A 24,143-nucleotide genomic window follows, 5' to 3' on the forward strand; every position below is an offset into this window, starting at 1 on the left:
TATCACGTCTTCCTACCTGTGATTTAACCCACATTTCTTGTCACTGCTGGGAGATGCTACCTCCGTCTCAATGAACAGGAATTACACTTCAGAAGTTAAGAGGTACCTTGGGATAAAAGGATTAGTGATCTAGAGACCTACAGAGAGTTAATGATGTCAGTTGCTCTTTCCAGAAGGGGAAATTTCAGTCCCTCTGATGTATGTCTGCGCAGCCGATTTGCTTTGCCATTAGGAGAGATTTGTTGCTGCTAATTTCCTGTACATCTGCTCGTCTCTCAGAAGCAGCATCTTCCTGATGATAGGTTAAAATGAGCCTGCCGCTGTCTGCTGCTGGACAGTCACAGGCAAACAGTAGCAAAGTGTGCTTTTCCAACAGGGAGAACAGAGAGGAGCACCCCGTGTTAATGAGGTTTGAGTTTCGCTGTTGGCTGGAACCTTCAACAGAGCTGAAGCTTAATTCGTAGAACTGGGATGTTATAGGCAGCTTTACTTGCAGCTATTTAATAATGATTTTGACCTGAAGTTAATTTCAGTTACTTCATTCTATCGTCTTGTTAGTCTTGAAAGTCATTCCTTATTCCTGCTGTTAATGTGCATCATCGCTGACTGAAATTTAAGTTGCTGTTGGCCAAATGTCATTTTATCCCTTCAAATCATATTAGAATCCATTACCTGATTGTAAAAGACATACTCTTGGGAGACACAGAAATGTGTTGGAAGGTAAATCCCATGCTGTGTGTTCAGCTCAATAACGCATCTGCTAACGTTTGGGCTGAAATACTGTTTAATAGCATTGTGGAATACGATGGACAGAGTACATGCTTTTTAGGAAAGCTGTTGCTGTTGATACAGGATGCAAGAAGACAGGGGTTTCAATCCAGGGGTAGATTTTATGCCACATGTTCTAGGGTAGAACACAGCATAATCAAATGAATTGCCTTCATTTAAAAAAGGTTAAGGCTGTAACTCAGTTATAACTCAACCGGCCAGTTGCTCCTGCTCAGGATTTTGAAGTTCACTTGCTTTCCTGCGTACCCATCTGTGTGGGCACATTTGCTGCTAAGAAACTGCTTTCCAAGGAAATTCCTGCATGAAGAAAAGCTGTCACCAATGTGCAGTGAAGTTGGCTGTGACATACCTAGTGGGCTCCAAAGACCTCAAAGGATGGAGATCTCACTGCATCTCCGGACAAAGTGTTCTGGTGCTTTGCTGTCTTTTGTACTCGTTAAAATGAGAAAGCAGAGTGCAGCTGCATTAGCAAATGGATTTTGAGCCCTGGTGTTATGTTGATCCAGCGTTTGGAGAAAGCCTTTACTTAAATTTCCTTTCACTCATCCAAATTTTTTTTCATGGGAAATCTGGTCTAGAGAGAAAGAAGGTTTTGGTGTGTGTTTTTGTTTTTTTTTTTTACAGTCTAGACCATCTCATGATACTGGATCCAAGGAGCACATCTATAAAACCCACATTGTTTGTGAGCTTTGGTTGGCTCTCTGCTTTATGTGGCAGAGCTGCAAAAGCACAACAGCGGAAATAAGGTGTTTGTTGGTAGTAACACTGCCCACTCCAGTTTGTATCACTGGAAGCTCAGTCTCCAGTTGGGCTGTAATTCTGGGAATCCAGAACTTGCCTGCAGTAGAAAGAAGACCTGAGGTCTTGCAAACAAATATAGAAACTTCGGGTTAACATTTTGTTAGAGAAGCAAAGAATCTGGATTATATCCTCTTCGGTTTTCCTGGACCCTATTCACACGCCCTACCTAAATTACATGTTTTTGCAATTACAGATTGCAGTTGCAAAACTAATAGCCTGCAGATGTTATGCAAAAGCAGGGCTCTGCTGCAGTGAATTAGAAAAGGAGGGGAATACGTTTTATTGGTAGTAGTAATAAAACAATTAATTCCTTTTGGGTCTTACAGCTTTGTAAAATCTACACATATAATTGGCAGATTAGTCTGGAAGTTATGGATGAACTGCATTTTTCTGCTTATCCAGCCAATGAGAAAGACACAAAATAGTGGAGAAGTGTCATTTTTAATAACCTGGGGGAGGAGGGAAGTGTTACTAAGGTGCAAGTTTGTGAGAGAGCCTTAAGAAAATGAGATGCTGATCAAATGTAACAGGAAGAACTGTTCAACCAATATAAGCCGGGCTATTTTCTTTGTCTTCATATACACACTTCTTTTCCAGTTTATCTCAATGCTCAGCCTTCACAAATAACACGCGAATTATCAAAGCAATTTAATTCCTTAAAAATCCTCCTATATGATTTTAACCAAAACTGTTTACTTGAACGTAGAATTCTGTTCTTCACATCCTCTTACTTTGCGTTTAGGAATTTTTTTTTAATCAGCTGCCAAACCAAAATTACATCATAGCAAATGCATGCATTGTTCTTTACTTCTGGGTCTTGCAAAGGAGTTCTGCAGAGAAATGTAATTGGCTGCATTTCTGTGCAGTCTGTCCTGTGTCCTTGTTCACAGGGGTTTGGGTTTTCTCTCCTATACCTTTTTTGGTGGGGGGGGCTGGGGAGATGAACCTGGAGAGTATATTTATGGTAGAAATACAGTCCTAATGAGGTGCCAGCACCTCCTTCTCCTTCACTGCCATACGACCGGCTTTGCTGTGCCCATTTGTGTGCCTGAATACTTATGTACTCACAAGCTTCTGCTAACTGTGATTTGCCTTAGTTGTTTCCTGTTCATGAAAGAATGCTGTTTGTGTCTAGTGCCTTTTATTTAGGATGTGTTGCAAGTCAGAAGTGAGATTCAAAAAGCTTAGCTAGAAATGAAGCAGGTTTGCCTGAGGTAATTACAGCATGAGAGCTTTGCAGAGGAATGGGAGGACTGAGGTCATTTGGCAGCTGGTGTCACTTTGTTAACAGGATTAAGATAGACGTTTCAGTAGGACATAAGGTCAGCTGGCCTGGCTTCTGGAAGTGTGCTTGTATTCTGATTCCTGAAGAGAGACAGAAGGTCTTTCTCAGGAGCTGCTAGTTATATTCTGCTATTTGACTCATAAATACTGAGAATTATCAGCATGTTTCGCTGTTATCTTACGGCTCTATAACTTCTCATATTTGGCCTTGGAAGGTGAATAATGAGGTCCTAAACCATGACAATAAATTAGTCCACTTTAACTTCTGCTTTTTAGGTTTGTTATGGTCTGTAAGGTAACATAGCATAAATTTAATGCAACAGGAGAAGGGACAAAACAAAGTAGTAGCCCTGTACTAGTGATGTTTACTGTCTTTGTAGGGAGTGCTTAGTTCATAGTAGTAGGTTTCCATATCCTCATTAGTCTCAGTAATCATTTTAGTTCTTATTCCAGAAGAGGTCCTTGGCCACTGGTTCTCTTTTAGACTGTGCAAATGCTTAGCACTGCCCTTCATCGACCTGCAGCAGTGCTGCTGCTGGAAGAGAATGGAAGAAACTCCTCAACAAAAAGCCTTGTGATAAGGTGAATTTTCCATTCCTCTGAGGTCTCTGGGATTTTCACAAGGCTCTGGTTCACACTGAGATGCTTCCCAGTTGGTTTAGTTTTGCAGCCCAGACTGTATCACATCTGGCAGTAGCACAGTTGATAGCAAAAGGCACAGAGGACCTCCCCATTAAATAGTTTCTCATATGGGAACTGAGCTGGATGGCCATTCTACTGTGGCGATAGTGTCCAGAAGGAGAATAGTTAGGTGTTATTTATAAAAGCTAGACTGGGAATGTCAGAAAAGTGTAATCTTACACTACAGGATTTTTTATTGACTGTGGGATTGAGTTATTTCTGGTAAAACACTTAAATAAAAAGCATATCTCATCACTTCATTGCTGTGTGCGATGTATAGGCTGTAAAGAAACACCTGTGCATAGAAACACTGGGTTTGGAACAGCACTGGTGTGAGTAGGAACACTTCTGGCCAAAATAAAAGCAGAAAAAGAAGTTCTGTTCTCGCTCCTTCTGAGAGCTTTCCTGTTGTGGGACAGTTTCCCTTCTCCCCAGTCTCAAAATAGCATTAAAACTTAGAGAAGAGAAATAGGATTCTGTGGTTGGGAGGTGGGAGCTGAATCTTCAATTATAAACTCTTCTTTAATGTGCAGCAAAATCAAACTGAGATGATATGTGCAGCCGACACCAAGTTTAGCATGTACTGAACTGACACTCGTTCAAATTAAGCTCAATTGTTATAATTAAACCAAAAACTTAAGAGCTACTGCTGTGGCCTTTCAAGGCGAGTTGCCAGGAGATGGTGCAAAGAGGCTCAGACCTCATGAATTCTTAGTGCAGATTTCCTGTAGCTTCCTTGCAGTAGTTGGCCCATCTTCTGCTCGCTTCCATTCACATCTTTGCTTGACGTGTATTTGCTGTGAGGATCCTTGATGGGGTGGGTGAATGCACTTGGGCTTATAAAGCCTAGTGTTGAAATAGTGATGGTAGTAAATGATACTCCAGCTCTAGAAACAGTGCAGCTTTTACAGCTTGTGATAGAATGGGTAAACGCTGTGGCTGAGAATCACAGTTTATATAGAGCTTTTAACAGTTTTCCTCTTTTATTCCCTTCTCTTAAACCCATCCCCTTACTTTTGTGATGCAAGGGTTGCTCTGCTCTGGTAGGACAGAAGTAGTTTTGGAAACAGCCTCCAATCCACAACGACTGCCCTGTTTCATATCCTCCAGTAGCACAAACAATATTGCAGGAACCGGTGGTGTTTTCAAAGGGCCATTGGTGTATCCATCCTCAGGACGCCATCTGGTTGCCATCACCCAACCAAACAATAGTGACATTATACAGCCGTTTCCTGTACAAATTTGTAAACTTCCATGCACGTCCTTTTTCAGTTGTTCTTCGAACTGACAGAGGAAACCAGAAACAGATATGCCAAGACGTGATTCTCATTTACACCGTGGTCCTTGTTGTGTGCTTGGCAGTGCTAGGAGCTGCTGTGGAAAATGAGAATCAGCCCTTAGGCCATGCTTGTGCTTGCAGTAAGATCTCTTCCTTAGGGAACAGCTTCCTTTTGTGTCCAAGAGCAGCTGAGGTTCAGGTGCCACTGTGTTGAGAACCAGGTTCTATCCAAAGGCCATAATGCAGCTCAGGTTCCTTGGCCTGCTTAGGAGATCAGAGTGGAAATGTTGTGTCTCTGGCAGCAGCCAGGCAGCTCAAAACAGTTACTCTGAAATTATCAGAAGGTGTGAACTCAGTGGTAGAAGAAAAGCTGGCTCATTGGGCCTCCCAGCAGCCCTCCTGTCAGCTTTGGGTTTTAAGAAGCCTATCTCCTCAATGGCTTTCCCAGGGCAGCCTCTGGAGTTGATGCAACTTTTTGGGCCTCTGGAAGCACGCTTCAGTTTCACGGGCCAAAAGCATTGCTCTTAAGATGTTCCAGTCTCATCTCATTGACTTGAGATTCCGGTAGATGTCCAGAAAAACTAAGGTTAAAATGTGGCACCTAGGTTTTTGTGCACAACTTTTCTGATCAAATAAGTACTTGCTTTGTATCTCCCTCATCCTGAGGTCATTGGTAGTTGTTAGGTAAGTTTTTAGCTATCAGGACTTGCCAGACACTACCAGGGGTAGCACACAGTCAAATAAAAACAGTGCCTCCAGCAACTCTGGGGATGTGCCAGTGTGAAAGCTGGATGTGGGAAGCTCCTCAGCCTTCAAGGGCAGAAGTTGTAACAGGCTCCAAGAATCACAGTTGTGAAGATTGGAGCTGGAAGAGGTCGAGGCATGGTTCCCCAGGAGACCTGTTAGTCATAAACAGATGAAAAAATGCCCAGTTACAGTATTTGTTTATTGCAAGAAAATTTCTAAAGCTGCCTGGACAGAATACCCATTGGCATGCTGAGGCGCCTGGCTCTGCTTGCCCTCTCTGCTTTGCCTGTGTCTTTGTTAGCTGCAAGATTCTAGCACATTGCTTGGTTCCAAGGCAATGGTAAAGATCAAATCTCATCAGGGCAGATGACAAGAACTGCACTCTAAGATTTTCCTATGGTATTTTAATCCAGTCTCTGTGGAGCTTTTATTCCCGTAAAACAAATGTCCCTTGTTTTTGAAAACATTGTCCTTAGTTTGTCAGAGATGAGACTCTAATAGAGGGCTGGGCTCATCCAAATATCTTGGCAAAGCCTTTGTGAGAAGAGATGCATCAATAGGGCCTGCAGCTTTCACGCTGTAACAGAGCATACTTGGATCTAGTCATGTTTGTTCTTTTCAGGTAGGTAAGGCTTTTGAATAATAATCATCCATTCCTAAGCACATCAGCTAAGAAGGTAAGAAAAATCTCAAGAAGTCATGCATCTAGGTGGTAGGTGCTTTTGAGAAACAAGCCACATGTCATATGACTCAGGCTGAAGCAGCTGGAGCGTCCAGCCTTGGAATATTCTAGCACAGAGGAATAGGGTTTCCATTGCCATCTGACTGTGGGGGTTACAAATACATGAGGCTCCAACCCTTAATCCCTGTTAAAGCCTTGACATTGATCTTATGGAAGAAGCCTTAAAATCTCTATTGCGGTTCCATGTGCTGCTGAGTCCAGGAGCAGATCAGCAGAGACTGGAGTAGCTAAGGAAGTGAAAACATTCAATGAGGATATTCATTCTATAGCAGTACCTAATTTCTAAAAGCTTTAGTTTAATGTCTATAATTAACTGTGGTTGATTTATCCTAATTTTATAGTGCCCTGAGTGCTTTGTGGTGGTTAGTATTAATGAATGTGGTCATTATTCAAAGTTTACAAATAACTTCAGATTTCATCCCCAGGAACAAACGTGTTTCTGTATCCCAGCTTAGTAAAGAAGGGGAATAAATTTGTGGCTGGATTTTTGGTATCCATATCTATATTTATCTATCTGTCCATCTCAGCTGGCTTCAATAGCACCAAACTGTAGAGATGATCAAAAGCAAAATGAGAATGCTGAAGCTTGGGACTCATTTGAAATATTGTCTTTCCAGGCTGTGTTTTTCCAGTCGTTATGCCAGCACTTTCAGGTCTGCGTCGTCTATTTAAATTGTCATCCCATCTAAGTGCAAATCTTGGCCCAAGCCAGAGCCATCTGTTGTTGGGTAATAGTTGTGATTTATTTTGCCTCTGGTTGACGTTCATGCTCATGGGCCAGATGCTGACTCGTAGGATTTGCTTTTATTCATTTTCAGTTTTATGCCGTGTGTTAATATCATGAACAGCATTTTAATTTTGGATATTTTGGTCTAGTGTTTAAAATTAGAGCTGAATAACGCTATCACATTCCCCTCAGGGTTGCAGTTCAACATACTTCAGAGCAAGATAGGAAAGGACAAAACATTTTACATGAGTCATGCATTCACGCTGTGTTCCTACATGTTTAAATTCTTCCTAATCACTAATATAACATTCGTGTTGAATGCAAATAATTTAGTATTACTTTAAAACAACAAAACTTCAGGACTGTTTGAAGCTTCATAGGCTGCTGAGAATGCTGCAGGTAGCCAAAGTTGTTGAAATATTTATGACACTCTGCATCATTGATGCAAGTTAGGACCGAGTATCAGAGGGACTTTCCTGCAAATTAAAGATGACAAGGAGATGGATGCATTTCTTTAAGTCCAGGTTAAACAATAACTCATAACAGGCCTTTGTAGTGAAGATGGGCTGTATCCAGGTTCCAGACTGTCTGCTCCTCTTGCACACTGGCTCCTGCCAGCACTTGGGGCTTACAGCTGGCTGCCTGTTGTGGGTGTCTTCTCCAGAAGAGTTGTGACACAACTCCAGCGTGTGCTTGGTTGCACAAGTGTGAGTGAAAATGACTTCAGTGTCTCACTGTCTGCTGTGGAAGCAGCAGTCCTTCCCACGCTGTTCCATCTGCTTCAGGAGGATGGAGCAGCAGCAGGTGAATTGCTGTGTGGATGTACCTCTTTCCTGCTCAGTCTTAGGAGGCATTTCAGAATCTGGAAAAGATGCTTAGCAAACAGCAGGATATTTTTTCACTTAGAGCTTGAGTTAGGCATTCACACTGTATTTATCAACTCTATGAACATAATCCTTCGCTCTTAATTACTGAGAGAAAATACGCTTCTCTCACAGCATCCACTGCATATTAAGGTCTTATAGTGAAGCAGCTTGCAGGCTGAGAAAAAAATAAACAAAACTCAAAAGAAGGCTGCATTTTTCCCAGTTCTGCATCTGGAGCTTCTGTAGATGCAGCTTCTGCTGCTACAGCCAAGGGTTGTTTGGATGCTTCTGTTTTACAGCAGCACCCAGCCACCTCACTATGAAATAAACTGCTAAGCACAGCTTTGCCTTCCTCAGTAAGTTTTGTCAGCAGAGCTCGTAGAGCTCATAACCCTCACCGATACGGCCCTGCTGCAAGAGGCATGTGGCGTGAGTTGACACAGATAGGGCAAGAGGATATTTATATATAAAGCAGACATCACTGCCAGTAAAGGCTCCAGTTCGGCAAAGCCCTTAACCACATGTTTAAATATCATTGAAGTCAAGCTCAATTACTTTAATCATATACATAAGTACTCTGTTGAATGAGGGCCTAATAGCAGTTTGCATCTCTTTCCACATGATCAAGGCTTTTTCATATTGTGCTTCATGAGATAGGGATTTCTTCTTGGTTACACAGCATGAGCAGCTGCTGTGACTTTTGGAAGACTCCCTCTACAACTTGAAATTGCTAAGCTGTCGTAAATAGTTTTACACAGAATGCCTGTAACACAGAATGGAAAGGAATTTTCCCAGCTCTATGCTTCTAGGGTGGATTTAACAGATCTTTTCCCCTGTTTTTTTTCAGGACCACCTGTTACTGCCAGCCACCACACATAACAAGACTAGAAGGCCAAAGATGTCTATAGTGTTGCCAGCTGTAAACATCAATGGTAAGTGCAAAACTTGAAAGAGAGATCGTTGTGAGAATGATTTCAAAGAAATGCATCTGACAACCAAACTTGGACCACATGTTGGTTGTTACAGCTTTGAAATAGAAGTCAGATTGGTCACAGCTAAGCTGTGGTTGCCAGGGTGCCTCCTGTAGCTGGGGTACTAGCATCTCATCCATGCCTGTAGCCCACACTGCTATGGGTGTCACCCAGACACCTCTGACTGCCTTGTTCAACAGTCTGCAGTCTCTCTGTAGCTCCCTCAGTACTCGACGGCAACGCCATCCGGTTGTGGTGATTTGTACGTAGCTGATCAGAGTTGCTGGAATGTGATTTATCTTCTCTAGTGTACAGTGGAAACAATACAAGTATGGTATTGAATAGTTGAAATAACACAAGTATAATGTACAGTTGGAATAGTACAAAGATAGTTAGAAATAAACAGCCAGAAGGTAACTAAGGTAAAGGACTCACCAACTCAAAAGCCTTCAAGGTAGGTGCTTATGATGTTGAGGCTGACTGCAAGAACTCCACAAAGGAACAATCTCCAGAAAGGGATGCTACCTTAGTGGTGGTCAGCCCTTAAATGGGATCTAGGAGAGGTGCAGTCAGGCTCCAACCCTTCCAGGAGCACAGCATTACCTTCACCTATGCTCCCACAGCTGACTCATTGCTTGTGTCAGATGGTTAATCAGAGGTTTAGGCTGTGACCAGCAGTTTCCCTTGCATCTTGTGTGGCACGCATATAGCAGAAATGTTAAGTCACGGTCTGAAGCAGTGTTGAGTACCTGGTAGAAAGGCAGGGCCAACCCAGGGTAGCTCAGGTGTATGCAGTGCATCTGAGTGATGGAAGGGCTGGAGCCAGGATCCACCCCTTCCCAGACCTCATTTCAGGGTTGGCAGTGGAGGTGAGGGTTTCTCTCTGGAGATCCTATCTGAAGCCTTCCAAAGATAAGCAGTTTTATTAATTTCTGCACCACAGCTGCTGTATTTGGTCTTGTCCTCCTTTGCTGCAGCCAAAGTCTTTACCACCCGACTATTATTGCTGTTCTTTCTGTCACATTATAGCGTTACATGAGTACAAAGATTGAACGTGGAGACTGTCCTTGCCATCCCATTTGGGCTGCCTAGCAGGGCAAATTCCTTGGCCTTTCTGATTTGTTAAGACGCTGACTGCCTTCCGTCAGCTTCTCAGCTGTTTGCCGCTGTGTTATACAACGCTCAGTGTGAGAGGGGACCTCTCAGCACTGCACCGTCAGTATTAATAACAATCATGTTCAAGGGCTGCAGGACAGCAGAGCAAACAGCTTCGCACTAAGGGCACAGGCTTGTTAGTGAAAGGAAATGTTCTTGATCTCCATGCTAGTCCCACATGAGAGACAGGACGTGAACCGAATAAATATATCATTAATTTGGATGCCTCAAGGTTAAGGCATGTTTGGGAAAGTGTCACTGTCGCAGTCATCAGACACGCTGTGAACCCTGCGACAGCACAGACTTTGCTTACTGAACATCTATACGCTGTAATGCCTTTTTAGAGCCTATGCATTTTACGGTACAAGTGAATCACAAACCCAAATGTTTGTGTGAGTTCAGGCGTGCTGAAAGCATTGTTCACTGATGTGAATTGCCATAAACAAACAAACAATCCCTTCAGGCTTCCAACATTTAATGATCACACTTTCCCAAGCACTGCGGTCAGTGGGCTGTGATGGTATACAACCAATTATCTGAGGGGAATTTTTGTGAGATGTGTCAGAATTACTTTTGGCACTTGTCAGCCAGAAACTCCCTTTTCGTGTCCCTTACAAGAATCCTTTCTTGGCTGAGCTGAGTTATCACAAGCAAATAGGCACTTTATCACTTGGAGACCAAGCTCTTATTTCTAACTCACGGGCGATTTATTCTTAAGTATTATCGAGTCTTAAGTATCTTTCCAGTTACCAGAGTAAACATGATTTGGAAGACATAAATCTGAACCCAGTGATGGATCTTAATCCTTCATAGTTAATGAAATGTTGTGAAATTGTAGTTACTGGAGTTCTTTGGGATTTGATCAGAGATGCTGAAATGGATCAGACACAAGGATGGTGACTAAGTAAACAATGGCATCAAACATTTCTTCCTCTGTGACACTCAGCCAGGTGCTAGGAAGAAATTCCAAGATACATAACAGGTGCTGGGTAACTTGGCTTCATTTTTAATGTGTTCATTAGTAGATTACTAATAGGAGGCTGTTAGCTAAGAAGCTGTGCCTGGAGAAGAAGCATTTCTCTGCTTTGAGAACTTTGCTCCTCCACCTGCTCCTGCCTCCACAAGGACTCATGCATCCTAAACAAGCATCTGGAAGTTTACTGATGGCAAAGCTTTTCTCCCAGCTGTCTGCTGTCCTTTTAAACCCACCTCAGCTCTTCATCCACCTGCAGAGAAGTGGCTCCTGGAGAAGGATCTGGCAATACTTTCAATGAAAGAACTTGTCCCCTCCTGCCTTTTTTCATGCCTCATCCTGGTCTCTGTGGGAGAAGGGGAGCCTTTTCCACTCACACTTGCTGTTCCTTTTCTCTGCCACAGCCCTGGTAGTGGAGGTGAGGAGAATACAAGTGGAATGGCCTCTGCTTTGAAACTTTTTCAGAACTTCTTCACTTCCTTTCTTCTACAGGATCTTCATTTTATCTTTATACTGGAGTTTACCCTTTTCAAATATGAAACAGCTTACAGTTCATTCAGTAAAGAACATTTTGAACTACTTGGACAGCGGTCCTTTTACCAGAAGGACTGTCATCCTTTTCTAATTTGGCTTTGAATTCTGGAGTGCCCTCTGAGCTCTCCTACAGACTCTTCCCAGGGCTGGTTTGAGCAGTTCCCACTGACAGCAACAGGGAGAGAGAGCAAGTACAGACAGAGGTTGGGAAATAACATGAGCTGCTGGTCAACGTTTTCTGTGACTGTGTATGGAGGTTACTGACATGGCTCTTTTCACCTGTGTACAATCAGAGTCTACAGTTTGTTCTTCTCAGAGGGAAAAGGGGATACAAACCTGGTGACACTAGTGCTTTTCAGCTAATGGCAAATCCCAACAGAAACCTTTGTAGTAGTATGTGTGTGTTCAGTACAATGGAAGCTGGAGTATTTAAGAGAATACTGTACAAAGCAATAACAGTAAGATATTCCTCTTAGAGGCAAGAAGTTGATAAAAGCTATTCATTAGTTGCATGAGTAAATGAGTAAAAACGGCCATTACCTTTTGTGCCTCTCCTGTGTGCTCCGTCTCTTGTTCAGCCCGGATTGCCCCATGCATGCAGACAGCCAGCGAAGTCTCCACTGAGGGCTTCTGTGCAGGTGCCTGAAAATGCGTGAACTCTGTTTAAGTATTAAGGTGTTCAAAAAAACCCCATTTTTTCCTCAAACAAAACAAAAATCAGTGTTGGTACATGTTAACCCCACCCCTCTTACCAATTCCTTTCTCCCCACCCTGTTCCAGCCCCTTTTCCAAGCTCGCTGGCCCATTTCTGCAGTTTGCAGCCAGTACGTGCCATCAGCTCCTCCATTTCAGCCTCCACAGACACTCTCGTTGCCTCTCACCTTGGTCCCATTCCCCTCTTGGCTGCTGTCACTCAGCTTTCCCCTCAGGCTCCTACCAACTGTGTCCACATCTTAACCAGCCTCTACCCAGCTACAAAGCCCCAGCTAGCATTCAATCTGCCTAGTGGGACCTAGGGACCCCAGGGCTGGTAAGCCTAGAGAGGAAAAAAGCAGAGTTGCATAGTCCTAGTCCTGCTGTCCGTGGTTCTGGGGACACCACTGGTATGCCTGTGCTAAGGAGTTATTCCAAGAAATATCTCGCACTTTCTCATGGGAATGAAAGCCAACAGCAATTTACAGTTAAACTTAAGCTTTTGTTTTTAAGCAAGTCATGTTTGTTATGCTGGATTGCAACTATTATTTTAGAAATCTAACTATGCACTTGAGACCAGTTAAGTCTCCAGTAGATTTCATTCCTAAATTTGCTTTTATTGTAACTCAGAGTCTTGTTGGCTCATTACACCAGTTCCAAACTGACATATAGGCGGTGCCTTTCATTTCAGTTTAAATGAAAACATCTGCCATTAGCCCTGTATTTGCTTAACTGCTGTAAAAAATGCAGCGGGTTATAACATCAATCTTTGGATCAAAATAATCTATAGAGTACAGCACAGCTAAGCCACTCTTCCTACCCCAGGCAGGGACCTTTAGTCTCTGTGGGATGTCTGCAGCTCTGCAGTGCAGCACACACCACCAGTAGTCCTCTCTGTGCAGTGTACAAAAGTGAGAACATATGTATAGCCGTCCATTGTAGGAGATGATAGCATGCAAAGCTCAGCCAATGAAGATACTTTCGTGATACTTTAGTGCATTTCTCCTTAGGAAAGTGCCAGTGCTTCGTGTCTTGGAAGAAGCAAAGTTACAGAGTCCTTGGCCTTTCTGCCAGTTACAAATGCAGTGGTGTTAGTGCCAGTTGCCCATGTGGAAAACAACCAGCTGGATACTAGGCTTCAGATTTCCTATGTGTTTCATAATGACTAATGTACAATCTTCAGATAGATGTGATTTGACATTCTTGCTGATATGGTGGTGAAGTTCTGTACATCCTCTTAGTGGAACCCCCAGACATCCTGTATGCCAAACTAATTTCCTTTTGCATTAATCTCTCCCCTTTCCTTTGCTCATAGTATGTAAATGTGTAAGTCAGGACCAGAGGCTGTTTACAGGGAAGCTGATTCATGCAGATCAGTTCATCTGCCAGTATGTGGAATAAGTCACTGGAAAAGGTTACTGAGTTCTGAGCTGCCACTGATCCTGGAGAGAGCTGCTGCAAGGAGAACATAGGCAGTAAGGATGCTGAACAGCAGGGGTTTCATTTGTGTAGCAATAAGCAAGTGCACATCCAGCCAGCAGCTAAGTCTGAAGTTCCTCACCTTGTTTTCCGAGAACTGACAGCTGTGACAGAAAGAGTTTTGAATTCTCTACAAATATTCTGGATAAGTTCTTAGACTTAACATCACACACAATGGGACTTGTTTTCAGCCTGCCTTTGAGATACTTGTGTGCTTGCCCTCTATGTGTCCCTGGATAGACTTCTTTTAGGAATTGCTTTTTGTGATGAAATACAGCACCCAAAGAGGCTCTTAGCAGGAAAAAGGTACTGAGTGGGATGGTGAGTTTTGCAGTGTCCATGTGCTCTGTTGTGTTGGCCATCTGATCACAGCCACTTCCTCAGCCTTCCTTTCTGGCAATTCTCATCCTGCCGATGTAACAGACTTCAAAAGTGCTCTGAAATAATACACGTTTCAATTCTAATGATCGATAGTGAATCTAATGGGAAGGCTTTTGGATCAAAACCGGAGGGATTTTGCCATCAAGCAGCATGAATGTTTGCGTGCAACAGATGTCCAAGGCGATTAGCAAACTCTAAAAAGTCTGTAAAGCAAACAGAAGCCACCCAGGCTGAGAGGGAAGATAAAAACCGAATCTCTTTGGAAAGTGATTATGTGCTATAAGTTCCCATGTCTCGGGGTTAAATAAATATTGTCTTCAACATCCTTTGCCTTGGGGTCAAGTGAACAAAAGATGCCATTTCCGTCTTTCAGAGTAAGAAGCAGAATTCCTTGTTACTCATCAAATGAAGAAGGTCTAAAACCATGCAGTGGTGAGCAGCTGACTTTCCTGGTGGTTGCTGCTCAGCAAGCGCTCTATCTCCAAGTGCTGTTGGTTCGCTCTCTGTGCTTAGAAACCAGGTCTTTGTTCCTGTAGCTCCCTCTCGAAGCTGCTGTGCTTGGCCCCAGACTGAGAATCTCATGCCATGCTCATAGGGTTGATTGCTGGTGTCACAGACGTCCTTCGCCCCTTGTGCTCATGTTGAGTTCTGATCTAGAGGTTAGGACTGACACCTTGCCGAGGAATTTTAACTACAGATTTTAGTCATGTTGGAAGACGTTACTGTTCTCTTTTCAGAGTGATGTACCCTAATGTTTCCTCTCTGCAAAATTGATCTTTGCTTGAAGTCAAATTGAAGAAGTAGTTTCTGACAACCTTTGGGAGATGCTGTGCTTCCCACCGCTCTTCTGTTAATAAGTGTTGTCCTTGACAGGAAAAAGATGATTAAATTATTCATAGAATTATGACAGAAATGGCTCAAGTATTCTGCACTCAAAAGCAGTGGAATCTGTGTCACTTGAGTTCATGTTTGTTTAGTTAGACAGGAAACGATCAAGAAATGAAATCATAAAGTCTTATTCCCCGGTGACTTTTCATAATGGTCTGTTTACCGATATTGCTAAATAAGTAACCTATTTTTATGTATTCATAAGAACAGGAAGATGATTTCAGAAGATCTTGTGTGTCTTTTTGCTGCTTCGTTATTATGAAAATCTCTTGGGTTTCGTGTGATGTAGCAGGCCAAAGCCCCAGCACAACCGGGCTTCTCTGTATAGACAGGATAAACGCTGCAGATGGCATTTTCTTGGGAACACTCTGTCCGAGAAGGGGTAGGGAATGAGTCATAAATTAATTGGACTTCACATCTAGTATGTCAAATGCCTGTGTAGGGTTATTACACCAGATTGCTTTTCCATATGAAAGACAAGCTATATAAAATCCCCAATGTAGAAGCAAAAGGAAACCCGTGATGCTAGCTGCCAGTATGGACGCTGCACGCCAGAACTGAGTGCATGTGTCTGACTGCAGAGAGCCTGCCCTCTCCATGTTCATCACTCCTGGAGCTGACACTGCCATGCGGGTATGCTCTCCCACCAGGCTGCAGAGTGAGCTGCAAAGCAATGAGAGCATTTCAGTCCTGAGGTGAGGTGGTGCTCACCATCTCAGCTGTACCAAACCGTGTTTGTGCAGCACGTCGTAATTCTAGCCTTCAGCCCAGCTGATCTGCTTTGATACGTTTTCAAGTGTTGTAAATTTAAGATTACATAATTCCTCTTAGTGTTAAATTAGATGTGGCAAATACAGTTTTATGTTTGTGATACATAGGCCAGCTTTGATTACTGGTAGCTCTTTATTTCTGCTGTGATCTGAATCATAATTATCCGTAATGAGCTCACCCTGTAAAAACATTAAGAGAAAAAACAAACCTGCAAAGAACTGGTGGAGGAGGTTCACATTTATGAGTTCTGTCTTGAGGTCATCACTGGAGTAAACCTAGAGATTAGGAAAAGCACAGCAGTCCAAGACGGTCTTTTTCTGTGTTTTGATTGCAGTCTCTAAGGAGACTGCAGCCAGTGGGGCTGCCATGATGCTGCCCTGCTGTCCGCTCCCAGGCCCAGCTTTCCATGGGGGGACTCTTCCTCACTCACTCCATAGGGCGCACCTTACCTGTGCCTCCTCCCAGCTCAGCCTCTGTAGCAAGCGGACAGCAGGGTTGCTGTAGGAAAGCATTTGAAAAACTCATCCTGAGATCTTCAATTTCAGTCATCCCCCAGCACATCGTTCCACCATCTGCATCTGTCCTGCTCCTTGTTCCTCAGTAGTCCACGTGGAGAGGTGGTGGCGTGTCCCTGCACAGCAGCAGTACGCTCTGGGTGGCTGTGGATGAAGAAATGATCAGCAGCCTGAGCTGCCCCTTGCTGTGCAAAAGAGGCATCTCTGGTTTAAGGCAGCACTCCTATCTTGAAGCTGTAAATCTCCTCTTGCTGTAGCTGGGAGGCAGAGGCCTTTGAAAGTGACTTATCATTTTTATTAGCGTGCCTCATTCACATAGACACTCTGCAGCGTGCGTGAGTGATTTATTTGTTTTAATTAACTGGCAAATGTATTGGATCAGAGAAGCTCACATGGAGGAAAGCGCTTGCCCCATGCAGACAAAAGCTTGCACGGAGGCTGCGTGAAAAATGTTCTTCTTCGAGCAAGGGCTGATCACAGTTTCTAAATAAATGAGGTAATTTTATGTATCCAAGTGAGACAGGTGGAAATTTCAGCTCACTACCTGGATACCATCCAACCTATAAAGACATTTGAGCTGTAAGTGAGTACAGGCTCTCACCAGCCTCTGCTCTTAAATCAACAAGACGCGTTAACATCGGGCTACAAGTGATAGTGGGTGATAGAGAAGGTCTACACCTTCTGTAATGTGATGGCTGCCTATTGAAGAACAAGAAGTCAAATAATTCAGTTAATTTTATCAGTGATTGCCTACAAGTCAAAATGCTGAAGCACGTACTACAATTCAGCTTCAAAGGTTAAGGGCTGCAAAAGGATGGGAAAACATGCAAAGCAAACAGCATAGGGTAAAATGCTGGCAAATGGCATGGAGACTGATTAAAGATTAAAGTCACCATGCAAAAGGGCCATTAAAAGGACCCTAGAAAATCCAGCAAGCTTAAATAATACATTAAAGTGGGTTCTTAGAAATAAGAACTCTCTTAAAACAATGAGAAGGAATTAGAAATAGCCAAATGAGGGAATTGGAGCACCATTTCTGGGAGGCTTAGTATCAGAGCATAAGAAGTCAAGCCAAAAGTGATACTGAGGAAAAACTTGCTTAAAGCATGAAAAGTAATAAAAGCACTTTTTTTTTTCAGAAGAAGCCTGCCAGGGAATCTGTAGTGCTTGTAGAGGACCAAGGTGTAAAAGAGTGCTTAAAGTTGAAGTCAGTGCTGTTGAAGGAAACCTTGAAGTGTTCTTGTGTTGGTGTTAACCACATAGGATATATAAATATCAGAAGAAAGAAAAGTGACAAATGGGGTCAGGAGCTGTAAAAAGTCAAGTCTCACTTCAGCACACGTTGGCTGAGACTGTGAGAGCCGAGCGTGCCTGGATGGACTGGGCCAAGAGAGCAGAGCTGCTGCGGTGGGAAGTTGTACCTTTGTGCTCGTGCTTGTTGGTGCCCACACCTCTTAGCCCTGTGCTGCCAGGCTCAGAGGGAGAAATCCTCCAGCTCTGGCTCTTGAAGCGAGCCTCCATTAGAATGAATGCCTTTTTAGGCTGCTCTCCCATGTACAGCTATTGCTCTTGTAAGTGGGTACGTCTGGTCTTGCAGACCATGCGGGGAGTTTGTTTACAAGTTCTGTGCTTCCCAAGAAGCCATGGGAGGGTTCTGCCTAACGGAATTGCTCTCTCTCCAGCCTCTTTCCTTTCTTTCGTTCCCAAGAGAACTTTCTGCGTAGCAAAACTCTGCCTTGCCTTTGTTTTCTCCTTTTTATTTCAATTCTTTGTGTAAACATTGCCTCCGCTGGTTAGATTTCAAACATGGCCATAGCTCCAACAGCAAGCACGTCCACATCCAGCACTGTCACAAACGCCTTGGTGTTTCCAAGAAATACTCTACCTGTAAATGGTGTGTCTGCAAGGATCAATGCTGCTGATCCCAATCTGCTCCTCACTGCAGCACCTTCCCTGAGAACACAGAGACTGAGCACCATGATGGTGCCTCCTCTGTACAAGCTCTTTAGGTGAGCGTGTGCTCGCTGCAGCCCTGCATTACAGCCTCAGCAGTCGATGAAGAACAGGGTGTAAAATGCTTGCAGAGGGGAAAACAGAAACACCCAGATCTCTCCTAACATGCACCAGGGACTGAGGGCATCTAAGTCCACGAGCTTGCAACTGGCTTGCTTAGAAACAGTTGCAAGCATCAGTCTGCTTTTAAACGGAAGTTCCTGGAGCATGGATACTACTTTCTCCCTTGCCTCCAGAAATCCTGCATAAAAGTAAATCTGTAAGTATTTCAGAAGCCCCGCTGCCTCCTTGCAGTGAGTATATTTTTAGTCTTTGTAGCTGTTAGAGCAGCACTGTTTCATTTATCTACTTATTTGGTAGTGTGTACCAACCCTTCAGCCAGAAACGTTGTCCAGATGTGGAGGCTGGGCCAGTCGGGGCTGCTCAGTGGAGCTGGAGAGGATTGCAGCACATATAGGGCAGGGGAGCCCCTGCTTGTGTCTGGGGACAGAGCCGTGCAGAGCAGCTGATGCCCTCATCTTCTGTGTAGTTTGTGCTGCCCTAAATGTAATCCGTGTTTTGGGCCAGGACAGGTTGCAGTGTAAATTGTTTTGGTAGCTTGGTGCTTAATCTTTAAATCAAACTTGAGCATTGTGAGCTAGCACGGAGCAAGCAGCACCTCTAATGGCTCTTTGAAAGCTGCTGAGGTTCCTGCTGGTGTGATAATAGGGCTGCAGAAGGGCTGGAGGTGTAAATTAATGCTAACGCAGACTCTGTTGGGAGTCTGATGTGGCACAGCAGACTTGTTTGTTAGAAGGAAGTGTGGAAAATACAAAGGGGGGTTGTTTGTTCTGCACAGATGCTTTTAGAAGAGGTGGTGGTTTTGATGATTCTCTGGCATTTGACATCAATTAAATTAGTTTGGTGGATCCTGCACTATCATCTACACTATTGCACACAAGGAGGGGTGACTTTTAGCCTTATGGTGTATTTCTGACTGAGACGGGTAGTTTAAAGAAGCCTTTAAGAAGGCTGGTTTGTATCAGCCCAGGCCCCATCCCATACTGCAGCCTGTGGGGAGCACAAGCAGCGTTGGGCTCAGCTCCTGGCATGCAGGCATAGCAGGGCTTGGTGGAGCTGCACTGTATTCCTTTGGCTTGTCCACAAAACCAGTGGTGGTTCTGATGGTCACAAGACCACCTAGTTTTAAAAGATCCGATGCAGGAATCACCAGGCATTAGCATTAAAAACCTGGTAAGGGTAAGACTGTTTTTCTTGAAGCTGAGCTGATTATTTCTGGGCCTGTTTTGCTGCTGGCTTATACACCGTGTTCTTCTGCAGCCCTCAAGCTGCTTCTGCCTGGCCCCGTTTGTACTTGTGCCTTTCAGTTCTCCTGAGCGCTGTGCTTCGCTCTTGCTGTTGCTGAAGTGCATCCTGATCTTGGACAGCTTCTCTCTTTTATCGAAGCTGTACTCCAATACACTCCAAGGTAGTTGAAATCTCTCCAGCTTCCCATCTTCCATAAACCTTATAAGTATGCTCTCTATTCATCATCCAGATCATGAAACAATTTAATGGAATCGAGCTGAGGCCGGAGCCATGTGGAATCATTTCTGAAATGCCTGCCTGTTTGACAGTGAGCTGGTCTTTCCACACACTGCGCTACTCTGACTGCATCCAGGTCACATTTGCTCATTGCTCTGCCGAGCATCACGTGCAGAGCATCAGGCCCTGTGCTGTTGGGCTGGGATGGCCAGGGCATGACCCAGACGTGGTGGCAAGATGTCAGGGGCTGGCACGGCTTACAGCCTGCTCCTCCATGCAGGATGCTTTGAACAGGGCAGCCCCTGCAGCACAGTGTTTCTGAGCCTTGGCTTAGTTAATTGTGGTCCAGTTTTGTCGTGGGGGGAGCTGAGGAAAAACTGGGAGGCTGGGTGAGAGGCAACTGAGCATGTTCCCATGCTCTCACTGCCACCCACACAGAGCATGGTTCCTCTGCTCACATCACTGCTCTCTGGGGGTATTATTATTCTGTGTTGTGCAATGCCAGGGAACCGACTAGTAACCCACTGTGCTGGCCGCTGCAGGCAAATGCAGGGTAATCTTACTGCCTGGGGAGCTGACAGAGGGGTTTCTTGGCTCTGGCTGCCAGCCCATCCCACCTCACCCACTTGTGGCTTTGGTGCACATTTTCTCACACAGCCAGGCTTCTGGTAAGCTGAGAGCCGTATTTCTAGCTTGCTGTGCCGCAGGAAGCCCAACTGTTTTCATGTGCTCCCTCCAGCCCAAAGGCTTGACAAGCAAGAGACAAGAGAAATGGTGATGCAGAAAGTTCCCCTGGATGGGTGTCCCCAGCGTGGCCCTGCCTGGGGACACGGCACTGGGACAAGATGCTGCTCGTGGTGCTGGGGTCAGCTCATGGCGCCAGGCACAGCTGCTCCTGGATGCAGTCACTCGGTGGCACGTTCAGAGCTTTTTCCATTTCATTTCTGCAGGTGGGAGCTTTGATTTCCCCTGCAGGCTCCCAGCCCCCTTAGAAAGGGTTTGCTCCTGCTTTTCATTACTATCCCAGACATATTTGATCTAATGGCTTCTACAGGTGGTGTAGGGTGCAAGAGGGTCCGGCCATGGTTGTCAGCTGTCATCCAGAATCAGAGTTAATCCAGGAAAGCAGTAAGAATTAGTAATGTATATTGCATTCCTCCAGTCCATACGCTTTCCATTAGGTGCTCTTCCATCCTCCTTAGCTCAGAAAGAAAACCCTGCCGATGGCAGTCGGCATTTCCCACTCTGAAAAGCAAGGGTTGGTCGTGCCTGGAAATCTGATCTGGGCTCTTGCATTCCTGGACACACTGTCTATGCAGGATAGTCTCCCACCTTTCAGAGCAGGCAGCAGATGCTGGCCATGTGCATGGCTTGTTTGGCTGCCCAGCAGCTCCTGCACTAACAGACGTGCCCAGCCTGGGGCCGTGTACAGCAGGGCTGGAAGCTTTGGTAGCTGAACTCCCTCCCACTCCTAGAGACATCTCTGGGCCTTTCTCAGGGACAACATGAGTCTCAGAGAGCTCAGCAGGCTCTCTGGATCATGGTCAGCAGAAGGGAAGCTGTCACTGTCTCCTTCTTAGGTCTTTCTCTCAAATGTTTTTCCAAAAGCAAGTCTTTTGGTTGTGCCCGTCGTGGTCTGCTTGGTCAGCAACTCCACCACGTCCTGCAAGTACAGCAGCCAGGTCAGCATGCTAATGAGGCACAGTTAATTCCTTGAGAATTTGCATTTTATTTTTTTAAGTAGTAATCTGGTGAATAAATTCCTCTAGGTCCTCAGTGTCATCAGGGTTACAGTATTCTTAAACCAATAAGAGAAAGTGAAAACATTCCCCTTTCTTAAAGAAGCCCTATCTTTAATCAGCCCTATGCTTTAGTGGCTCAAGATTATCATGTCAGTAATAGACATTATACAGTGCAGAACAATTGGTAGCAATGTGCAGATGAAGAAGTGAAAAGGAAGGCTGGTGTTAGTTTTTAGGTGTGAGTGCACATGGTGAGCCTAGGACCCTTTGGGTGCCAGTGTCAGGATGAGGCTCTGTGCACGGACCTTCAGAAACAGAAGGGCTGCCCACACCCCACCTTGCCTTCAGCTGAAGCTCCCAGCCCAGCCCAGATGACATGCCAGGAAAGCACTGCTTTTTGCTGCCCTTGGGTCACTGTGTTGCAGGGCTAACAGTGGCTTTTGTACTTCTGCAGAGAACGTGATCAATGGGAAGGACTACGAGGTGATGATGCAAATCGACTGCGAAGTGATGGACACCAGGATCCTCCACATCAAAAGCTCATCTGTCCCTCCGTACCTCCGTGAGCAGCGCAGAAATGATACCAACACCTTCTACAGCTCGTCCTCCTCTGTCTCAGAGACACCCCACGCCCTGAGGGCCATTGTCAAGTCCCTGCAGTAACTCCTGCACAGCAGCACAGCCCGTGCACCCAGCATGCAGCAGATCCTGCTGCCAGGCTGAGCCTTGCCATTGGCAGGTCCCCGGGGCTCCGGGCACATCAAGGGCAGCTTAGCCCATTCCTGTGCATGATGCTGCCAAATGGCCGCATCCTGCCTAGCCCAGGGGTTGCAGAGCTCTGCTGGCCCCTCACTGGGGAGAGGCCTGGGGAACGCACACAGTGTGGTGCCCAGTGCCTGAGGTGCAGGCAATGCACACCTCCTCAGTCCCAGTGTTCGGCATAAGCCGGTGCTCAGCACTGGTGCAGGGGGAGCACGGGCTGTCCTTGCTAGTTATGCACTGTCCATAATTTAGTGGGTTTTTTTTTCTCCCTGTTAAGCTATCTCCTGAGGTCTGGTGCTGAGCACTGGGGTCCTATCCAGAGACGCTGCTGCACAGGCTGTGCCCGAGGCCAGGCTTTCCCCCAGTGCCCAGATCCAAGCTGCAGGCAGTCCTGCCAGCCCTCATCCTGGCCTTGCACCCCACGGTATCCACCCCTGTTACAGTGGCCATCCCCTTTCCTTGTCACCCTGTGCGCCTGCCCCAGACCCTTCCCCGCGCAGCCTCCCTTGCAGGGGTGCTGCAGGCTGGTGATGGTGCCATGGGGCTGCCAGCCACACAGTGGGGAGTGTTATACCCTGCACCACAGGGTGCTTACAGCCAAGGCACTACAAGCAGAACAACCTGCACTGCCTCCAGGTGAGACCTGAGCCAGAGGGGCCCAATGCACCGGGGCTCCGTGCACCCCTCCACATGGGGAGCTGCTGTCAGGGTCACCCTGCAGTTGGAGCCCTGTGGTGGGACCCAGCAAGGCTGGGGATTGGCCTCAGGCTGGTGGTTTAGCTCCTCACGTGCATTGCTGAAGGTTGTAACTGCCTTTCTTTTGGGTTTGTTTTTGAGTTTGTTTTTTTCCCATCCCTTTATGTTTCGTTTTGTTTTGTTTTTGTTAATGCTGGGTAATATTTAATGTTTTTCACTGCTCACAGCCTGCAGAGCGTTTGCAGGCCTATGGGGCGGGCAGCACCCTACTGGGGGAGCAGCTGAGGGGCTGGGAGCAGCAGCCGTGCGTAATGACTTCAGCATGTTGTTACGTTATTCCCCCCTCTTGCACTTAACACAGAAGATGATCAGCTTCAGTTTGCCAGACTTCAGTTGGCTTTCCCTCATCGTCTGAACCACTTACTGACTGATGTTATGTTGTGTTTTTTGTTTTTTTTTTTTAATTATTATTATTATTATTTGTGTGTGTGTGGCTGTTAGGAAAGAAAGGTTGACCCAGCAGAAAGACAAACAGCTCGGGGGAGGCGAGGAGGAGGGTGAGGAGTAATCCACCCCGGTAAAATATGTGCCTTGCAACACTGTGGAAAAGCTTTGCCCTTTGCCACGTAGTCAGCACCGGACGGCCCCGTCCCCCCAGCGCGAGCTGCTGGGAAGCAGCCGGGCTCGGCGAGGGGCCTGGCCGTGCTCCGTGCACCAGTCCTGTTTTTGTTTCCTGGCCCAGGCCCCACCTGACGGCGGGCCAGTTCACACAGCCCAGAACCTCCCCGGCTGTGCCCCAGCTGGAGGCACACAGCCCCACGGACGCCGGGCTCTAATGGGGCCTTTTGCTGCTGGAGACTGGCAGCACCCCTGGGTGGGTGGCAGGGCAGCGTCCTCAGCCTGAGGCTGGCACAGGGGGCTTGGGGACACGCTGCAGTCCCTGGCAGTGGCAGAGAGCACCTCTCTTCCCTTGTATCCTGTTGTGTGTCCCTAGCACTGAAGGCAATAAAGTGGTTCTCTTATTTATTACTATTATTCATTATTATTTTGCTTAATACAGCGTTACTTATACAAAAGAGTGGAAGGCGAAGTGCTGTCTTTTGGGCTGCTGAGTACAACGCTGGCACTGT

At 45.6% G+C, this 24,143-nt stretch overlaps 1 protein-coding gene across 2 annotated transcripts in view; it reads left to right on the forward strand.

The window, feature by feature from the left end:
* ATF6 (activating transcription factor 6) overlaps window positions 1-24,039 on the forward strand; it is a 69,512-nt gene extending 45,473 nt beyond the window's left edge. For both annotated transcript variants that reach the window (XM_015869466.3, XM_015869467.3), the window contains exons 15-16: window positions 8,764-8,848; window positions 22,010-24,039. In XM_015869466.3, coding sequence (XP_015724952.2) covers window positions 8,764-8,848; window positions 22,010-22,218 — 294 coding nt within the window. In that variant the 3' untranslated portion in view covers window positions 22,219-24,039. The remainder of the gene's footprint in view (window positions 1-8,763; window positions 8,849-22,009) is intronic.
* The last annotated feature ends 104 nt before the right edge of the window (window positions 24,040-24,143 follow it).

The sequence above is a fragment of the Coturnix japonica genome, chromosome 11 (genome assembly GCF_054131305.1).
Source record: "Coturnix japonica strain WE chromosome 11, WE-NBRP24, whole genome shotgun sequence".
In the NCBI taxonomy this organism is placed as follows: domain Eukaryota; kingdom Metazoa; phylum Chordata; class Aves; order Galliformes; family Phasianidae; genus Coturnix; species Coturnix japonica.